The sequence below is a fragment of the Onychostruthus taczanowskii genome, unplaced genomic scaffold, assembly GCF_017590055.1.
Source record: "Onychostruthus taczanowskii isolate IOZ18803 unplaced genomic scaffold, ASM1759005v1 scaffold67, whole genome shotgun sequence".
Taxonomy (NCBI): Eukaryota; Metazoa; Chordata; class Aves; order Passeriformes; family Passeridae; genus Onychostruthus; species Onychostruthus taczanowskii.
In genome coordinates this window covers 3,114,602-3,128,357 of record NW_024504455.1, presented here as the reverse complement: position 1 = coordinate 3,128,357, position 13,756 = coordinate 3,114,602, and the positions used below count along the sequence as shown (strand labels likewise).

The 13,756-nt window shown below is 38.3% G+C and overlaps 1 protein-coding gene across 1 annotated transcript in view; it reads right to left on the bottom strand.

Moving 5' to 3' along the window:
• The window catches only part of EPHA6 (EPH receptor A6), a 372,058-nt gene that overhangs the window by 6,973 nt on the left and 351,329 nt on the right, over window positions 1-13,756 (bottom strand). The window contains exons 15-17 of the mRNA XM_041420929.1: window positions 8,960-9,109; window positions 3,614-3,807; window positions 961-1,110 (exon numbers count right to left, since the gene is read on the bottom strand). Coding sequence (XP_041276863.1) covers window positions 961-1,110; window positions 3,614-3,807; window positions 8,960-9,109 — 494 coding nt within the window. The remainder of the gene's footprint in view (window positions 1-960; window positions 1,111-3,613; window positions 3,808-8,959; window positions 9,110-13,756) is intronic.

Here is a 13,756-nt window from a genome sequence, read left to right as displayed (position 1 = left end):
TGAGGAGCAACTTCTGTGTAATATAGGGTATAACATAATATGTAGCATAGTGTGGTCTTTGCATGATTAAATAACTGTTTAAATACAGGAGCTTAGCAGTAAATGGTCAGGTTTTACAATGCAGTTATTGATACAAATCTGCAGGGACCTCTGCTGGGAGAATGTTGAACATTATTGTTCAACAAATCAGTAAATGGTCTGGGAAAATAGGTGAGCAAGAGGTGAACCACTCAGCTGGTGAGGCTGAATTGTTCAGGGTAGGAAGGGAAAGGGGCAGCCGTGCAGAGTTTGGGAAGGATCTCACAAGACTGTGACTATGCCATAATGTGGTAGATGGAATTCATTGTAGGTGAATATGAAATGATGCACGTGGGAGAAAATCAGTCCAACTTTACATGTAAAATTCTTCAATCTTAACTGACAACTACCATTAATACAGGCAGTCCCAGCATCCAATAAAAGATTGGGAATTCATGGGAAGGGAATAGAAAGCAAAACAGATCCCATCATCAGGCTACCATATGAATCCATATTTGGCCCAAACACTTCTGTATTGAGTGCAGGGTTTGCATTAAAAACCCACAGGGTGGTGTCAGAGATGGTTGGAACTTCATTATTAGGACTGATAAAGTCTTGATGATATTCATAGTAAAGCAAGAAAATATTTTTGCCACTATTTTTGATTTCAGTGGTCTAGATCAAAACTGATTCCCCAAGAAACACGCTCATCCCTGGCCTTTGGTTGTTTTTGGTGTGGTCACAGAGTGGATCTATCAATTCTGGGTCTCTCCATCATAAATTTCTTGTGGTTTTTGCTAATTAACTGTATTAGCTCAGTTTTGTGAGCTGAGGAAGGAAAGGAAATGAAAGCACTGTTCCATACTCCACAATATTTGTGTATCTGCAGCATCCAAATTCAGATTAATTAGTCACTGTAGGGATAATAGATTATATACTTACTCAATATTCATTCTTGAAACCATGTCCAAAGTTGTGAAACCTGCTGCCATGAAGTTATTTTTATACTGACCCATTTTTATGGAATCCAGCCAGTCACTGACTGAAACAAACAAAGGATATTCTGGAACTTCACCAGGTGAATCTGGCATTCTGTAAACAAAAAAAAAAAAAAAACCAAACAACAAAACAACCAACCAAACAAACAAAAAAAAACCACAAAAAAACCCCAAAAAACCCAAAAACAAACAAAACAGAAAAAAAAAAAAAAAAAAAAAAAAAAAAAAAAAAAAAAAAAAGAGAAAAAAAAAGAAAGCAAAGGTTACCAAGCAATACAAAATATGACACCCAATTTACCCTGGTAGACATAGCTTCTACTAAAAGGCAGAAGGAATGAGAAAGGAGTCTGAGCTGTAAAGGTCAGACCTTAACTGAGGATGTCTTTAACCCCTTGTCTAAAACACATAAATCACTTCAGTCTGCCAAGCTGCACTACTTAAACAATACATTTTATTAAAGAACTGCAGCTCAGTAACACACAGAGGAAAAGGCCTCTCTCACTGAACTTCTTTTTGTTCTCCAGAATGTTTCCTTGGAGATCGACATGTTCAGGATTATAATAATTTTTTGTTACAGTAGTCAATGTAGAGGACAATGAAAATGCAGCATAAGATGCAATTAAAAAAATTAAACCACCATGAGATGATTTTTACATTTACCTACAACCACCCCACCCCAGATGGCTCCTCATTGTGATACCATTATGCTACAGGAATACTTTGATTACAGTACTCAAAAGCTAAAGCTCACCCTAAAAGAAGCAAAAAGAAAAAAATGTCATATCTTTGATTTTACATAGAATTACACAGACTAGCAAATAAAATGGAAGGAGCTAATTTAGTCACATTTCTTTTTGAGTTCTTTCCCCTAATATTATCACAACTGAAACAGAAAGATGGAAAAAACCCAAAAAACAAATTGCAGTTTTGGGGCATTGATTTCCAGTTTTCTGTTGTGTGCCACATTTGGGAGGGCTCACAACTTCCACTGGCTTTATGCATTTTGTGTAGAGAAATTGTATGAACAAAATGCAGAAAATGCACACTGCTGTTTGTAAAAGCTTTATGATAGTCTTTTGGAGAAAGACACAATTTATTGTAAATGAAAATTTAGACAGCAAAAGCCAGCCAACATTTACTGATGGAACATGACTTCATGTGTAATGTAAGAAAAGCAACACAGCCTCATATCTTAATGAACCAAGTTTCACCCACACATACTCAGATAAGAGTAAGTACAGTGATTTTCATTCATATTATCAAAATGATAGAGGGAGAAGCTGAAGGACAGGAGAACACTATTAAGTACAAACTGTAATTAAAGACCTACCACGGTCCCTTCCCATCTGAATTACTCTATGATTCTATAGAAAGTTACCCAACAACTGCCTCCAACATTCTCAAATGAATGGAAAAAAACTTTCACAAGCAGTTGATGTCAGTCATAGTTCAATAAAGCATAAATTTTTTAGACCCTAAGTTATGATTTAAATAAAAAGAGATAAAAATACATCACTCTGATGCTAAAGAAAGTGATCCAGGCACAAACAGAAGTTATCTATCTATCTATCTATCTATCTATCTGCATACATACATAGAGGACACTAACTCTAGGGCATGGATATTTAATCCCACAAGTCTTCCTAGTCTGTGTTGATGAAATGGCTGTAACCCTCACTCCAGGTTTTCCTACCAACTTCTCCATTCAGCCTTTCCCACAGCAAGGTACCAGCCCCAGTTTTGCATTGTTGCTCAGCCCTTGTCAAAAGCATTTAAAGGTTCTCAGCAAGCCCCACTCAGGGCTGAGAACCCCTTAAAAGCCCACGGGGTCTCCATGAAAGCATCTTTATCTTAAAGTGATTCTTAGTGACTGAAGAGTGAGGCCACCTGGACCTTGGCTGATTTCAGCTGATATATGCAGGGACAGCTTGGATCAATAAGCCTACAAATACTGACAAATTCTTCCACCTCAGCCTTGCTTATCCTGTGGCTGCATTCATTTCTGAAATATTATTAATGAAAAATACCCACAACCCGGGCAACACTATCAAGAATTTGTTGTGGGATGGTAACATCATAGTCTGTTATTTGGTCACTGCTGTCATTCTGCTGCAGACAAATAAAGATTTAGCAAGCCAAGACACACTACTTTCTGCAGGATATTATTCCAAGGCAGTTCACAAATTGCTTGAGCACTGTCAGATGGAGAGACAGGCTGCTGAATGGAAAAAAAAATTACAAAGAGAAAACAAGCACATTGAAAAAACACACACACACACACACACACAAAAGAACAAAGAGATTCACAAAGATTAAGGATAGATAGTGCACAAACAGAATTCAGATAAAAATAATACTAAAAAAGCCTAATATAATCTGCATGGCTTGAGGAAAAAAAAAAAAACCAAACAACTTTCTTATACAATAGTGTATTAACAATAAAGCAAACCTTAAGAGGGGCTTAAAATTATTTGAACCTGCGTAACTTCATGAACTCAGAACTTTGTGGTTCTTCCACCCATACTTAATACCCTAAACCACAAAATGATAGCCACTATGCGTTATGACAAAACAAAATGTACCAAAAAGAGTCTTACACAAGTACATCCTCCACTAGGGTGTGAAGGGTGCTGGGGTTGCGGATCAGCTTGTCCAGGAAGCTGACAATGTCACTGAATTTGGGACGGTGGTTCCTCTCCTTCTGCCAGCAGTGAAGCATGAGCTGGTGAAGAGAAGCTGGGCAGCCCATGGGAGCTGGAAGCCTGTAGCCCTCTTCAATGGACAGTATAACCTACAGAAATACAGTCTGTATGGTTACCAGGCATGAAGTGCTGAAAGGACAGTGTGACACTGACAATTAGAAACCAGGGATGATAAATTATCCATGGCACAGCCACCCTCACTTTATGCATTGCTGGGGCTTCACTCAGGGAATCAAGACTGGCAGGGGCGTGACCAGAGGAGACAGGAAATATTTTGTAGGCATATGAAACACAGTAGGAACTTTTTTTGGGTCACTGGTCATCCTCTTCAAACAGCTAAGAAAACAAGAGGGGAATAAAGAATTCAGCAATACCACCATCATTTTTCACTTCAGGGGGCCACAAACTTACTTGGTGTGGCCACTGCATCCCACCATGCTCTAATATTTGCATTTTGACACAGTGTTTGTGTGCAGCAACACCCCAATACAGTCAAGCACCACAAATACACATTGTGGCACCTGATAATTTACTTGGTATTCACATATTTCTGCTGATCCTCAGAGTATGATTACTTCTGGCAATGTCCCCCACACCAAGTTACAGCAATGTTATTTTGCACAGTCTCCCTCAGAAACCTGGATGTCTGAGATGTTTGTGACTAAACAAAAGTTAATAAAATTACTGTATTACCCTAAAGTGAATGAACCTTCAGATTCAGCAGACACAGAAAATGTGTTTGGTAAAGATTCAGAGAGAAACAGGTCTGCTGCTGCAGGTAAATCACATGTGTGAAAATCATGTAAATCACATGTTGATCCAAGTCGAAGGAAAGCTTATTTCTAGTAACAAAGGTAGCAAAAAACATTGATTGAAAAAAAGAGTAGCAGCCTGGCTTGACAGGAGTTAGCAAAACTAGGTCAGTTCCCTTAAAAACTTCATGGATTCATAACAGCTTACATGGACTCATCCTATGTAAGGTTTAAAAACACAAGGGAAGGTCAGGAGGCTCTGCAAGGTGGTAGCAGTGGGGATGATGTTACAAATTACAGTAAGGATTATTTTTTCTGCAAAAAGGAATGCAAAACTAGTCAGTGGCTGATCAAAAACGAAGCTAGGAAAAAGACCAGCCTTACCACACATGCATAACCCTCCCACGTAAAAATCCAGCCAATGCTAAATGTTTGCTGACGTCCAAATGATTGCACACAGTATTTATAAGCACACAGTGCACTTAGGAGGAACGTACCTGCTGCACTGATAGCCACTGTGCTGCAAGGAGACATTCATCATTTTCACACAGATGTACATACATGCTGCAGACACATTAATGCAGCTGGAAGGGGCTACATTAAACTGTTTACAGCAAATCAATGTTTTACAGCACCAGCTCTGGCTTCAATATATTCAATCTTATTATCCTGGAATATATCCCCGTTCTCCATGTGAATTCTGAATTAATGCTGGCTCTGCTCAGCAATGCCTAATGCTTATGCTGCAAGCATTATGTAAATAAAATAAGAGTAAGGATGCCACGTTAGGACCTGAGCTGCCCTCGATGGCATGGCAGGAAATGGAACGAGCCTTTTGTAGCTGCTCACAGCTGCTTGTCTGTTTTATAAACAGGTGACCTGGTCCTGTAATGTACATGCTGCTGTTACAGGAAAAAAATACCACCTTCCCATTGCCAGGGAAATATTTCCTTCAGAACCTTTCCTCCCAGTGATAAAAATGCCCCCATGGACTCAGGATGGGCAAAACTCAACCACGTGCATGGAATTGTATTCATATTTGTTTTTCCATTTATTGTTAGTGTATCTCAAGCAGTTTGTCAGAAGTGGGTTCATAAAACACTCCTGACAGAGAGGGGCAGAGATTAGTTGGTACTGGCCATCCTTAGCAGCCCAGAAATGCAGATACTGAAATTTTTTACATTTAACTGTGCCTGTTGCAAATGTGCAATTTATGAAATGTATTTTGTTTTTAAGACAACAGGAAAGCTGCTCTACTTTTCAGAGACATATAGCATTTGCTCAACACAACAATAGAGGGCTGATGAGGTTTTGCTGAAGTAATTTATTCAGGAAAAACCCAAAAGCAACCATCATTTTCCAGATATATTTTCTCTGCCACACTTTATTTTAACATATCTCTGAAAATGAAATCACAGTGCATTTTTTTCCCTCTCTTGTTCAAAAGGAACATTTCAGTATGAAGAGAAATGCCAGCTGGTACTGCGATAATTATAATTTCTCATTAATACCAGCACATTTAAAAAATAAACTGGAAATATTGCCTCATTAGTATCCCTTGTGAGGCAAGTATTATTTTTAGATTCTAAGGAGCAAGAGTAAAGATGTGATAAGTGTCTAATACTGCAATGGGAATCAAGTCTCAAAGGAAGAATTAGAGCATTTTGGTTCCTCATTTATTTATATATTTGTTTTAGCTCTTACTCTGCCATGTACATAGCACCCATCTCTCTCTGTTCAGAGAAATCAGATATCCATGTACCTAAAAGGGAAGAAGTATTAAGTTTTTCTTAGTAATGTAAAGTTGTATATTATAAAACATTTAAAGATTTTGCATGTTAACTCCTCTCAAATGCCTTTTTCCCTTGTCAGTTTAAGGCTGACAAAGCACCACAATAGTCATGAAATCTGCATCTACAGGAAGGGTACAGCAACAGCTTGCTTGATGTTAGACACAGCTGTGAAGTTTGAATATTAACAGAGTTAATATTGGTTAAGATTGTCTGAGCAGTATTTTATGGACTTCTACACAAAATTGATACATGTGCAATTTCAAAATAATTGGCAACTGGCAAAAATGCCATCTGAAAATGAAGCTGTAATCTTCCTGATGGTTTCATTATTAATAGTAACAGAGATTCTTGCTTTCAAAAGTTAACTGACAGCTTTTTTAATGAGACTGAGACAGAAGAGAGTCCAGAGGGACATTGTCCCTGTGTCCTCCTGACATCTGAAAAATCTACCAGGAGGGAGAGGCAGCTGCTGCTGCCTCATGGTACAGAGCCAATCCCAGGCACCTGCCAAGGGTTTTGATATCTGTGAGCTGAAAGAGCTATATTAGGATAAGTTGTTTTTTTTTTCAGTATTGCAAGAAACTTTCAGGAGCGTAAGGAGTTTTATTCTGTTTGCTACAATAGTTTCCTTGAATACCAATTACAACCCATTAAATATTCTTTTCATTTTTTTTCCTTCTTTTTGAGTACTGCAGCTCTGCAACATGCATTAATTTACACGGTGGCCTCTAACAGGTGTCCCAGTAGACTTCACTCACAGCTGTTCTACAAACCAAATGCATGGAATATAAATCTTCCTTGCCTCACATGAACATTAGCAAGCCAGACTCTTAGCACAATCTGTTCATCAGTACACTAGTTTCCTTGGAAAGTTCAATATCTTGGCTAATGTTTATTAATTAAGCAATAAGACACGACAGACTGTGCAGCAGCCCTAATTAATGGACACCTCTGGTGCCTGCCACACATCTAAGAAGTGCATTAATCAGCACCAACACAGTTTGGAAGTGACTTACCACAATAATAAAATGGTTATTTACTTACACAAAAGCAATTCTCAAGCTTAGCAACATTTTTAAGCCTCTGCATTATGCAGAGGCTTAAATTTATTATATGTACAGTATTAATTTTATGAGAAGCATTTTGTAACTCGGTTTCCTTAAGTTCAGCTTCCAAATCCTTGCTGGGGAATATAAACAGAGGATGCTGGATTTGCAGAGGTGTTGAGTCATTCTGGATACCTGTGAGCAGCTGTAGTCTCTGAACACCAGACTGGGTTAATTTAGGTGGCACCTACCAGTTTAAAACTTCTCTCATCAGCTGTGTTCACCACTTACTTAGCCATGGTCTAAAAAAGTGAGTTCATATCCCAAAGCTGTAGAATTAGAAAAGCAATTGGTAAGATGGAATGAGAAAAAAAAACCCAAACCAAACCCGGCTTTGCAGAGTTTATACTTGGAAAACTTATGGTGATCTACCAAAATCCACTCAATTCAAGAAATATTTTAATTGCTATCTAGAGAAGGGCTTAATTATGATCAAAACTCAGTAAGTGTCTTAATGGTAATGTCAGCAGACATTCTGATGTAGCAGAGCCTCTGACTATACCCATGCAAGCCCTTATTAACTGTTGTTTGCATCCTTTTTTGAATCTGTTTAATGCACATCCCTCTCTGCTGCTTTCTCTGCCATCTGTACAGTACCACTGACCTTTGAAAGTCCTATTATTTCTGCAAAACAAGCCCATGAGAATTCAGGGCAGTTTACTGTATTTCCAATATCCAGTAAAATAAACTTTGCATTATGTCTAATAACTCGAAATTTCCCAATGACACTTGAAGTCACTAAACATATGTAGAAGGTCACAGATGCTCACTGCTCACATTCTGGCACTGAAATCCTCTGGGTAGGAGAAAAGGAGTCCTTTGTGCTGGGAACTGCTGTACTGCAGGGAAAGCCCCCAGCAACTGGCATCATTAGGGCCTGCAGCATCATTTTGTATTTACAGACATTTTTATTTTGGATGTAAGAGTATTTAAACATTGCTATCTTCATGCTGTAGCTGAGTATTTGATATACTCTAAATGGAGAGGTTTGTGATAGTAATTTTTTTTTTTTTTGGTTTCTGACAGGTTTGGTTTTTTCTTTCCTTTTCTTCCTGAAACAGCGAAATTATTTTTTAAAATTTAAATCTCAGATCCTTATCCCCAAATGACCGATCAGCCTCAACAATCAACCAGACTTGAACAGCTGAATAACTTAGCAACAATGTAAAAACAGCCATCTGGGAAAGTCTTGTCAATTCTTCAGAATCAATGCAGGAATATTCTAGGCACATATATGAGAGAGGTTAAGGTGGCTTGGCTGATATTCCACATTTTGACACAGAACTTGATGGCTGATGTGAAGACTGAGTGTACCAGTTTGAGCTGTCACAGGGATCCATCAAACAAGAGAATTTGTGAAAATTTAAATTGTGGTAGAAAAGAAAACCCTACAATTTCCACTTTCCCATGTTTCTCTTTCTAGAACAAGCTTTCAATTATACTAGAAGAAAATTTGTTTTGTTTTTTTTTTTTTTTTTAAATTGAGATTCCAGCCTAGAAAGAGAACGAGACAGCAAAGCAGGGCAGGGAGTGCCAATAACTTGTAAAGCACATTTGAAAAAATGCAGATGAATCCTGGGAAGCACTCACATCCTGGTTGGACATCTCCCAGTAGGGTCTCTCTCCGTAGGACATCACCTCCCACATGACAATTCCATAGCTCCAGGCATCGCTGGCTGAGGAGAACTTGCGGTAGGCGATGGCTTCGGGAGCAGTCCACCTGATGGGGATCTTCCCACCCTGCAAACAGGTTGAAAACTTGTCAAGGTGATTAGGATACAGAATAACACAGGTTTTAAAAGAAAAGGGAAAAAAAATCCTGGATTCTCATATTCTACGCTCTGACTGCTGTCAGTTTGCCGTGTCAATTTGCTGTAAGTGGAAAGGAAGAAATATGCCTTTTTTATGGAATTTGAAAAAAAAATTGATTTCATATGTAGTCTAATTCACCAGTACCTGCACTCTGTGAAAACAACCCAGTTCAAAGAGCAGAAAGCATTTGAGATGATTAATGTTTGTTCAGTCATATAAATAATCAGAACATGCTTTTTGGTGAAAAATATCCCAAGCCTTAAATTCCTAGTTCATTGACATTTAAGCTTTTTCCCTAAATGAGACAGAAACATCTATTGCAAAATGGAGCACTGAAAGCTCTTAATAAAATTGTGTAATCAGGAAAGAAACTATACGTGTTCTATATGCCTTCAAAGCACTACAGTTGATGATATATTTTACTTTTTGTTGTGTGCTTTAAATAGCCAGGTAGAAAACAAACCAAGTGTGCTTCTAAATAGGCATTTCTTTAGGATATTTGACAGTGTCATTCTGCAGCTTACAACTTAAAATCCAAGCTCTCCCACCAAAAAAAAAGAGAAAGAAATCAATCAACAAATCTAACTTACTGGTTACAAGACCACAGAATGCAGAATTTTTTTCTGACATCAGTACTTTACACCACTGAATCTCTTCTATTTTCTCATAAATAGTTTCTGTGAAAACTACTTTTCCATCTCAGGAAAAAAAAAAAAGAAAAAAAAAAGTATTTCCTCTCTAGGTACATTCAAAAGTGTACTTTTTTCTTTTCAAGAGTGTACACTTATCATTCTCACTGAATCCTTTGGAGAGAAAAAAGCAGTATGGTGAAAGTGCCACTAGATGGTAGAAGGAGGCAGTCAGTAGAGCTGAGCTCACTCAGCAGTAGCTGCTTTCAACAAGCAGTAATAGATTCTGCTCAGTGTTATAATTGTATTTCTGACTGAAACAAAAGAGGAAATGAAGTAGAACATCCATTTGGCAATGAAGAGAGGCCACAGTTAAAAACAAGTATGTAAATCTCTGCTAATTTGCTTTGAATGTATGAAAAATTATCAGAGACTTGTTGAGGCCTGACTTTGGCTGGTTGAGAAGCTGTTTGTTCTACCAATAAATTGTTCCAAATCCAGGCTCTGTGTCTGAGGGAATGTGCCACTCAGCCAAGCTCTCCTTGCTGGTGGAAAATGCATGGTTAACATTTATGTTGTATGACAGTGGCCAAGATGTCCTTTGAACATTTTTACATCTTTTGCAGCTGCTTTTTCAAAGCCTTTGCTTCCTCACGTGTGGTAAATCACTCACTGATCTAAGCACTAATAAGGTATTTTTTGTATTTTTGCCTAACTACCTTCACTATCTGCCTTTTATTTATCCATTATCCTGGTGGTCAGATCACTCATCTGGCGCATCAGAGATGCAAAAGACTTTGTGCCTCACCTGCTGCCACCTGCCCTCACCAGCCCTGCAGTGTGTGATGCTCTTGGTCCCCTCCTGGTACAGCTGTTCCACTTGAGAAGCAATTAAAAATGCTTTTTGGGAGTGTGAGTGAAGAAACAGGGGGACAAAAGACAGTTGTAACAGGAAGTTCTCCAAGGAAAGGCCAGGCTGATTTCTTGTCTCTTCTCCAGGAAAGATTTATTTGTACCCTCTAAAGAAATTGGGTAAGAGCACTTGGTGTTTGATCTCCCAGTCTGGTTTCAGTGGTCTTTTCATGGAATATGCAAGGCCAGGCTCCCTGAGACAATGGAAAAATCAGCTACTCAATGCCACAAATATGCACCTTAGACAAACCAAAAGGATGCATCTGAGAAACAAGAGAGTTTTAGGGTCTAACTGTAAAAGATACTTCAAAAATATCTTTTCACACCTCAGAATTATGGGCATTGTCCTTTCTACTGGATCTGGTTTAGTTCTTATAAAAATTTTATCATCAAACTTATGTAATTCCATCCTCAGAAAGATTCCTGTTTTGGAGAGTTTTATTAATAATTTATTATTTTTTAATTTTAACGGAATTATTATGTTAATAATTAAATATCTAGTTGTAGGTAAAGGCAAAACTATACACATGAATCAGAGGCATTTGGATATTTATAGATTTTACTTTTAACATATATATTAACATAGTATGGATAACATAACAGGAAAACTATTTTTACACTATATCCTTTTCTTATATCTGATTTTGTATTCTCAAATTATACTCAAAAGAGAGGGCACATCTTGAGCAGTGTTTGCAGCTAGATTTGTGACTCCTGGCAAAATAAAAATGCGTTTTAAAGAATCTTATCAGACTCTATAACTACCTTTATGACACAGCTTCACTGACTGATCCCTTCTGGACTGAAACAGTAGCGGCTCATTGAGTGTGAAAATGAGAATGAAGAACAGAATCTTAACAAAATTCAAGGCAGTTCACATTCAAGGGCATAAGATGTGTTCAGAGTTGTAATGTAAAATAAAACACTTTTATGCTGGTTCTAAAAATCTCTAAAATTTTTACAATGGTTCATCTCATGTATTAATGTGTTATATTAATGAAAATGCGAATTTCAATACTTAACTATGGTTGCAGTATAACTTTTTATGCAAAAAAATTGTTTTATTTATTTGAAAGGCATTCAAAAGGTAGAGATTGCAATATGAGTACCTTAAGGAACATGTATGACTGAGCAGTAGTAATAGCTGCTCATGCATAATGAAAGAACACCTAAAGTTTAGAGTGGCTGAAAATATATTTCCTGTTTCTGATTAGAGTAATAAACAGTGTTACTGATATTGGATATGCCTTTTCATATTTTAACCTAACTGGGGAAATAATAAATGTAATATTTACTGTTTGCACAACGCCTTACCTTCAAATTAAGATAATTTATAAATCATCTACATTTTGCTGCTATAGCAATGAGATTGCTCAGAGCTGCCTGTGTTAGAAAGCCCTTTTTGCTTTTAGGTTATTTTATCTTTTTTTTTTTGTTGTTTTTTGTGGAGGGGTGGGAGGAGGGGCAGAATGGGTGTTAGGAAACAAATTGTTTTTCTGCTTCATCTCATACATTAATAATGATATCAGTGATAACCTAATTTTGTTTTCACACAGTGAAATAGCACTAACTCCACTGTTCAAATAATTAGAATTCAGCCTTTTTTCCCTGTATGCTGCCAGCTGAACAGTGCCTATCTCCTGATTTTTTTTTGTGATTGTAACTTAATAAGCAATTTTACCACACAGCACAAGAGTCCCCTTGGAATTATAATATTAGGTTCACATTGCTTAGCTTGTAGAACTGTTCAGAGATGAGCCCTTGAAATGAAATTTACCCCCCCGCCACACCTACACACACACCAGCTTTCCCTGCAGAACTGGCAACAGCACAGTTTGCACACGTGTAAAGGCAGGACTGGAGCTCCGTGGTGCAGAACACCTCACTCTTTACCTCAGGCCATGCATGAGAGAGTGACAGTCTTCACCAGGTGCCATCTCTGAGCTCACACCACCAAAAAGTGCTTATGATGTCTTGTGTGGCCACAGCTGCGTTTTTGCTTTCTCCAGTTTGATTTTTTTTTTTTCCTATTCCACATGCTAGACATCTCTTTAAACCAGGAGGCATTAACAGTTCCTTTAATTAAAAATCTAACTATATTTCCAAACTCCAGCAGAACAATGTTGCTGGCAGCTGCAGCCCATGATTCCACCAAAAAAAAGGTGGGGATGCATCAGCAAGCTCAAAATGTGTGATGTGAAGAAACAAAGGAGGAAACCTTTGTGATGCCCAGAACTTCTGGCACGCCCTGGTAGCTGATTAAAGTGAGGAGTGGTAACTGAGAGCCTGAGGTACAAAACTGAAGGCAAGCTGTGTGTGAGCAGCCAGCAGCAAACCCAGTGAGTGCACCAGGCTGACGGCGCCCCAGAGGCGTGAGAAATGCCTGTTCCTGTGGAAAAGCCCCTTCTGTGTTCTCCTGGAATGACAGACACTTCAGAGGGACTGTCACAGCGCCGGCTGCAGGTCTCCTAAATGCTGAGGTGCAAACCCATCAGATGCAGATGTACAGGTACCCAGAACTGTGTGAAACTGGGAGAAAAGGTGCTGAAGTGTGGGCACCATCAGTCTGATCTGGCACAGGAATTCCTGTGCATCTCTCAGTTACTGCTCCTGCATGTGTGGTGTCACTGAATCGTGCAGTCACTGTCCAAGACACAAGCAGAGTACCTGTCTTTACCTCAGTGACAGAAACAGGGGAAAAAAAGAACTTCAGCGTGAAGAGAGACACAAGTAATGGAAGAGACTAGTTCTAAATATTGGACATAATTCATCATTCTGTACAAAAACCTTCTGCCACTTCACTAGAGTGATGCTTTTATTTGATGCTCAAATTTTTCATGTGAAATGCTACAAGTAGTCAGAATTTAACATCCTCAAATCATAATTTAGAACTATTCAGTACTATCCACAGTGTTCTGTTGTGCCTATTGAAAAGTGTCTATTGAAATACCAGAGAAACTACATGGCAAGATAACAAAACTGCTCTGCAAAAACATTTCAGAATTTGCACTCATTATTCCAATTCCAGTTAGTT